Source organism: Mastomys coucha, unplaced genomic scaffold (assembly GCF_008632895.1).
Source record: "Mastomys coucha isolate ucsf_1 unplaced genomic scaffold, UCSF_Mcou_1 pScaffold7, whole genome shotgun sequence".
Taxonomy (NCBI): Eukaryota; Metazoa; Chordata; class Mammalia; order Rodentia; family Muridae; genus Mastomys; species Mastomys coucha.
This window is the reverse complement of record NW_022196913.1, coordinates 45,382,801-45,389,493: the sequence shown is the minus strand read 5'-3', so window position 1 is coordinate 45,389,493 and position 6,693 is coordinate 45,382,801. Positions and strand designations below refer to the sequence as shown.

Sequence of the window (6,693 nt, the reverse complement as noted above, 5' to 3'; positions counted from 1 at the left end):
CAGCTCCTGGTTTGGTTGATTCTTTGTATAGTTCTTTTTGTTCCTATTTGGTTGATTTCAGCCCTGAGCTTGATTATTTCCTGCCTTCAACTCCTCTTGGGTGATTTTGCTTCTTTTTGTTCTAGAGTTTTCAGATGTGCCATCAAATTGCTGGTGTATGCTCTCTCCAGTTTCTTTTTGAAGGCACTTAAAGCTATTAGTTTTCCTTTTTAGGACTGCTTTCATTGTGTTCCATAAGTTTGGGTATGTCATGGCTTAATTTTCATTAAACTCAAGAAAGTCTTTAATTTCTTTCTTTATTTCTTCCTTGACCAAGTTATCATTGAGTAGAGTATTGTTAAGATTCCATGTGTATGTGGGCATTCTATTGTTCATTGAGGAGCAACCTTAGTCCATGGTGATCTGATAGGATGCAAGGAATTATTTCAATCTTCTTGTATCTGTTCAGGCCTGATTTGTGACTGATTATATGGTCAATTTTGGAGAAGGTACCATGAGGTGCTGAGAAGAAGGTATATTTTTTTTTGTTTTAGGATAAAAAGTTCTATAAATATCTGTTAAATCCATCTGTTTCATAACTTCTGTTAGTCTCACTGTGTCTTTATTTAGTTTCTGTTTCCATGATCTGTCCATTGCAGAGAGTGGGATGTTGAAATCTCCCACTATTTTTGTGTGCGGTACAATGTGTGCTTTGAATTTTAGTAAAGTTTCTTTTATGAATGTAGATGCCCTTGCATTTGGAGCATAGAGGTTCAGAATTGAGAGTTCATCTTTGTAAATCATATATTTGATGAATATGAAGTGTCCCTCCTTATCTTTTTTGATCACTTTAGGGTGAAAGTCAAATTTATTCATTCAATATTAGAATGGCTACTCCAGCTTTTTTCTTGGGAACATTGGCTTGGAAAATTGTTTTCCAGCCTTTTATTCTGAGGTAGTGTCTGTCTTTGTCACTGAGGTGGGTTTCCTGTATGCAACAAAATGTTAGGTCCTGTTTACGTATCCAGTCTGATAGTCTATGTCTTTTTATTGGGAAATTGAGTCCATTGATATTAATAGATATTAAGGAAAGGTAATTTTTGGTTCCTGTTATTTTTGTTGTTAGAGTTGGAATTCTGTTCATGTGGCTATCTTCTTTTAGTTTTGTTGGAAGATTACTTTTTTTTTTTTTTTTTTTTGCTTTTTCTGGGATGTAGTTTCCCTCCTTGTGTTGAAGTTTTCCATTTATTATCCTTTGAAGGGCTGGATTTGTGGAAATATATTGTGTAAATTTGGTTTTGTCATGGAATACTTTGGTTTCTCCATCTATGGTAATTGAGAGTTTTGCTGGGTATAGTAGCCTGGGCTGGCATTTGTGTTCTCTTAGGGTCTGTATGACATCAATCCAGGATCTTCTGGCTTTCATAGTCTCTGGCGAGAAGTCTGGTGTAATTCTGATAGGTCTGCCTTTATGTTACTTGACCTTTTTCCCTCATTGCTTTTAATATTTCTTTGTTTTGTGCATTTGGTGTTTTGACTATCATGTGGCAGGAGGAATTTCTTTTCTCATCCAGTCTATTTGGAGTTCTATATGATTCTTGTATGTTTATGGGCATCTCTTTCTTTAGGTTAGGGAAGTTTTCTTCTATAATTTTGTTGAAGATATTTACTGGCCCTTTAAGTTGGAGGTCTTCACTCTCTTCTATACCTATTATCCTTAGGTTTGGTCTTCTCATTGTGTCCTGATTTTCTAGATGTTTTGGGTTAGGAACTTTTTTTCATTTTATGTTTTCTTTGACTGTTGTGTCAATGTTTTCTATGGTGTCTTCTGCCCATGAGGTTCTCTCTTCTATCTCTTGTGTTCTTTTGGTGATGCTTGCATCTATGATTCCTGACTTCTTTACTAGGATTTCTATCTCCGGAGTTGTCTCTCTTTGTGATTTCTTAACTGTTTCTATTTCCATTTTTAGGTCCTGGATGGTTTTGCTCAATTCCTTCACCTGTTTGGTTGTGCATTCCTATAATTCTTTAAGGGATGTTTGTGTTTCCTCTTTAAGGGCTTGAGCCTGTTTACCTGTGTTCTCCTGTATTTCTTTAAGGGAGTTTTTTATGTCCTTCTTAAATTCCTCTATCACCATCGTGAGATCTTATTTTAGATCCAAATCTTGCTTTTCTGGTGTTTTGGGATATCCAGGACTTGCTATGGTGGGAGTACTAGGTTCTGATGAAGCCAAGTAGTCTTGGTTTCTGTTGGTAAGATTCTTGCGTTTGCCTTTCACCATTTGTTGATCTCTGGTGTTAGATGTTCTTGCTGTCTCTGGCTGAAGCTTGTTTCTTCTGTGGGTCTGTAAGCCTGTGTCAGCACTTCTAGATCATCAGCTGTCCTCTGGTAAGACCTGTGTGCAGAGGGCTGTGCCCCTCCTGAGTCCTGGGGTCAGAGCAAACCCTGGAGACAGGCTCTCCACTTGCAGGAAAGGTGCGGCGAGGGCTGTGGATCTGCTGTCCCTCCTAGGTGTAGACTAAGTAGAAAGGTTCCTGTCCCCGCTGCCCTGTCACTTCTGAGGCCTGTGCCTCCTGGCTGGTCCTGTCTTAGAAAATCACCGGAGAGAAAATGTCAATCTCACCTGAGTCCCTGGGTTGGAGCACTCCCTGGAGGCAAGCTCTCCACTTGTGGGGGAAGGGGCAGAGAGGGCTGTGGATCCTCTATCCCTCTTAGGTGTTGATGGAGTTAGAAAGTTGATTGATTGATTCTCTTTTTAAAAACATTTAAGGGAACATTCTGCCTAGAGTTTAAGTTTGAGCTGATGTTTGTGATTCCAAGACTTTCTTGCTTGCTCTGTGAATGCCCTTAGCCCCATCCCATTCATTAACCACTGGGACCTTAGACCTTATTTTTTCTTAGGTTTTTTTTTCTGTTTATATCCTTGCTGTGATATTTGCTCTACTGGCTTCTGAGTACCTCCCCATGGCTATTACCTTTGGTAGACTTTACCTTCTAAGATGCAGTTTCTAGGCATAACTGTAATTAAGCCAGCACTGGCCTTACAGTTGGCAGGAGAAGGTGGATGCTGAAGCATGAAGCTGACTATCCTTTTCTTCTCATGAATGTTTTAATGCTGGACTTGCTCTGATGTGTAGTGAGAATCTTCACAGGAAACTGCCTCTTTGTAAATCTTTTGTCCTTATTGATTGATGTCACCATGGTGCCACTGAGACTGAAAGCCAGGAGGAGTTTGCTATTTTGAAATACAAAATACAACTACCGATATGCAGTTTCATTTTCACCCCCTCTCAGATCCATGTCCTTTCTATAAGGTTTCTGGTATTTCACATTTATTTATATGACTTAGCATTGAAGCTTTCCCACATGAATCCATGTCATTCCTGAGTTATTAAATACAAAAACTAGTTTTCTCTTTGTGTCTATCCTTTAACAGAGTGACTGGCCAGAAGGATATCAGCTTGCATCCTCCATGAACTTCCGCTTTCCCCAGTGCATTCCCATAAACCTAAAAACTCTCATTCCCAATGCCAGTAGCGAGGCTATTCAGCTTATGACAGAAATGCTGAGCTGGGATCCAAAGAAACGACCAACCGCAAGCCAGGTAAGCCACGTGTGTACAGGAATCCAGGAGGCCAGTAGATGGCCCTGAATCCCCCTGGAATTGGAACTATAGGTGATTGTGAGCCATTATGTAGGACCGGGAAACCAAACTCAGAACTTCTACAAGAACCAGTGCCCTTAACCACTGAGCCATCTCTCCAACCTCTAAATTTGTAAAGTTTTGCAATTTTACAAATTGGTTAATTCTCAACCAATGTTTTCCAAGATCGGTAAGTGCTAAAACCAAGACACCCACTGTGTACAACAAGCAAGAGTGAGGCCTACTGCAAACAGAGTCACTGCATAATGATGTCATGTGACCCCCCCCCCCTCCCGACAAGCCAGGGAGGACACAGCCACTAAGGATAATTCCTCAAGTCAGGCACCTGTTTGGTCTGGGTGGCACACAGTAGACTTCTGTGGTTTAGGGCTAGGATTCTTTTGGGGGGGGATTGGGGGAAGGGGTTTCAGACAGGGTTTCTCTGTATAGCCCTGGCTGTCCTAGAACTCACTCTGTAGAATAGGCTGGTCCTGGTCTCAAACTCAGCAATCTGCCTGCCTCTGCCTCCCAAGTGCTGGGATTTAAGGTGTGTGCCACCACTGGCTGGCTTAGGGGTAGGATTCGTGTTCACTGGGACAAGAATCAGGAAATTGAGACTGCAGTAAGAGTTTATCCTCTGACTCTAACAAGAGGGTAGCATTGTGGCACTTTGTGGTCTTTCAAATGCTATCCCTTTGTTTGCCAGAGGCTTAACAAACAACGATGATATATTATATTAATTAAATTTAATATATAATCCCCTCATTTAAAAAATAATTAGTGTATGTGCTTTCTAAAGACCAGCTACAAGCCAGGCAGTGGTGGTGGACACCTTTAGTCCCAGCACTTGAGAGGCAGAGGCAGGCAGATCTTCGTGAGTTTGAGGCCAGCCTGGTCTACAGAGCGAACTCCAGGACAAGCAAGGTTACACAGAGAAACTCTGTCTTAAAAAACCAAAACCAAATAAATAAACAAACAAAAAACTCATAAACAAACAACAACCACAAAAAAGACTAGCTACAAAAAACAAAAGAGAAAGATTAATCCATGCGTGTTTGAACACAGACAGGTAACTGGAGAGCAGAGGTTAGGGAGCAGTTACCCTGAGAGGTAATAAAATCACCGCAGCAACAGTGCTGGCATAGGAAGAAACCACAAGAGGCTGTGCATAGCTATTTAAGAACTAAGTCATTAAGACCAACAGCCTGCATAAATACGTGCTATCACGATGAGGAAACCGTGGCAGTGAAAGCAACAGAAGGGGCCAGCGAGATGACCCCGAGGTCAATCCCTAGAACCCACATGGAGTTATTTATAATTTGGCTAGAGAAAAAAAATCTCAATTTGTTCACCTTGCTTGTAGCAGTATTACAAGTTAGCAATTTATTATATTTTTTTTAAAAGGATGAGGCAAAACCCAGAGACTGTACACACATGGATTTAGCTGTGTGCTTCATTTATGTGTGCTTCATTCCCAGATTTTCTCCTGGGAAGCTTGTCTTCTGCCCACAGGTACTCAGTATTGCCCAACCTGGTATCCTACAGAGATCCTACGTGCTTGGCACTTGTCAACACAGCTTAGCATTTCTGAGGCCACAGGTTCAATACCCAGAACTCCCATCAAGAAGACCACTGTTAATAGTGAGCGGTTTGCCCTATAGTAAGGATGCACACAATTTAAACTTGCAGATATTCTGATTAGAGACGCATTAATGTAAGGTGACGTTCCGTATGGTATTTCCACACTTTTCCAGGCATTGAAACACCCATATTTTCAAGTCGGTCAGGTACTGGGTCCGACGGCACACCATCTGGATTCAAAACAGACTTCACATAAGCAGCTGCAGCCTCTAGAGCCAAAGCCATCTTCCTCTGAACGGGATCCTAAGCCTTTGCCAAACATACTTGATCAGCCTGCCGGGCAGCCCCAGCCAAAACAGGGCCACCAACCACTGCAGACCATTCAGCCACCACAGAACACAGTGATTCAGCCACCCCCAAAGCAGCAGGGTCACCAGAAGCCACCACAAACGATGTTCCCAAGTATCGTCAAATCCGTACCAGTGGTGAGTAGTCAAAAAGGTGCTTTAGACGGCACAGCCTGATGCAATCTGGGGAAGCAGTGGCCGAGACTCACCCATCAGATGGCCAGGGCAGTTCTAACAATAGAGTTTGCCCCAGGTCAGAGTTCCTGCTTCTTTGGTTGAGGTTTGGTAAGAGATGAGGTAATATTTTACAATGGTGAGCAGAAACTTCCAGAATAAAGGAGTAACATCCATGGGCCACAGTTGTCATTTAAGAATTTCCAGAAGGGTCTTTTCAGATTTAAAAAAAAAAAAAAAATCCCAGAAGGAATTGGACACTCTAGAGTTCCAATCCTATATATTAAGGATTTTTCCAAGAATTCCACACTGGCTTTCACTGATAATAAACACAAACACAAGTTAAGTTTTTTGAGATTATATTATCACATTATTTTCTCCTTCCGGAACTTCTCTCCTTTCAAAGCCTCCCTTGGTCTTTTCCTTTAATTGTGTGTGTGTGTGTGTGTGTGTATTCCCAAATATATAAACACAACCTGTGTGGTCTGTAGGATGTTACCCATATGTATATGTTTTCAGGGCTGACTATTGGCACTGGATTCTTCCCTCACAGTTCTTTTCAAATGCTGCATCTAATTCCCAATCTGTCCCCAACAACTCTTCCCGTCTTTGTATAACACCCCCCCAAACCTCTCTATCTCCCACTAATACCAAACCCCATCTTGCATACTGTTGACTTCTCTTTCTTGTATTCTTGTATAGCATTTCCCTTTCTACTGGAGAGCAAGTTCTGGGATATCAAAAAATATGTCTGTTTTGTTTATCACTATAACTCCAGAATCTAGAAGGTGCCTGCCATGAGGTGGATTTTCAATATTTGCTGGATAAACGAATAGCCTCCAGGGTCCAGAAGAGTCTTCTTCCAGCTCTGAGTGTTAGAGGCTGTGGCTCTCTAGTGTGTAACAGAAGGGAGAGTGTGGTCACTACAGCATGTAACAGAAAGGAGAGTGCGGTCACTACAGCATGTA

The 6,693-nt window shown here is 41.6% G+C and overlaps 1 protein-coding gene across 7 annotated transcripts in view; it reads left to right on the top strand.

The window, feature by feature from the left end:
- Mak (male germ cell associated kinase) overlaps positions 1–6,693 on the top strand; it is a 52,413-nt gene that overhangs the window by 25,400 nt on the left and 20,320 nt on the right. For all 7 annotated transcript variants that reach the window (XM_031358237.1, XM_031358236.1, XM_031358235.1 and 4 more), the window contains 2 exons: positions 3,417–3,584; positions 5,378–5,689. In XM_031358237.1, the coding sequence (XP_031214097.1) occupies positions 3,417–3,584; positions 5,378–5,689 (480 nt within the window). The remainder of the gene's footprint in view (positions 1–3,416; positions 3,585–5,377; positions 5,690–6,693) is intronic.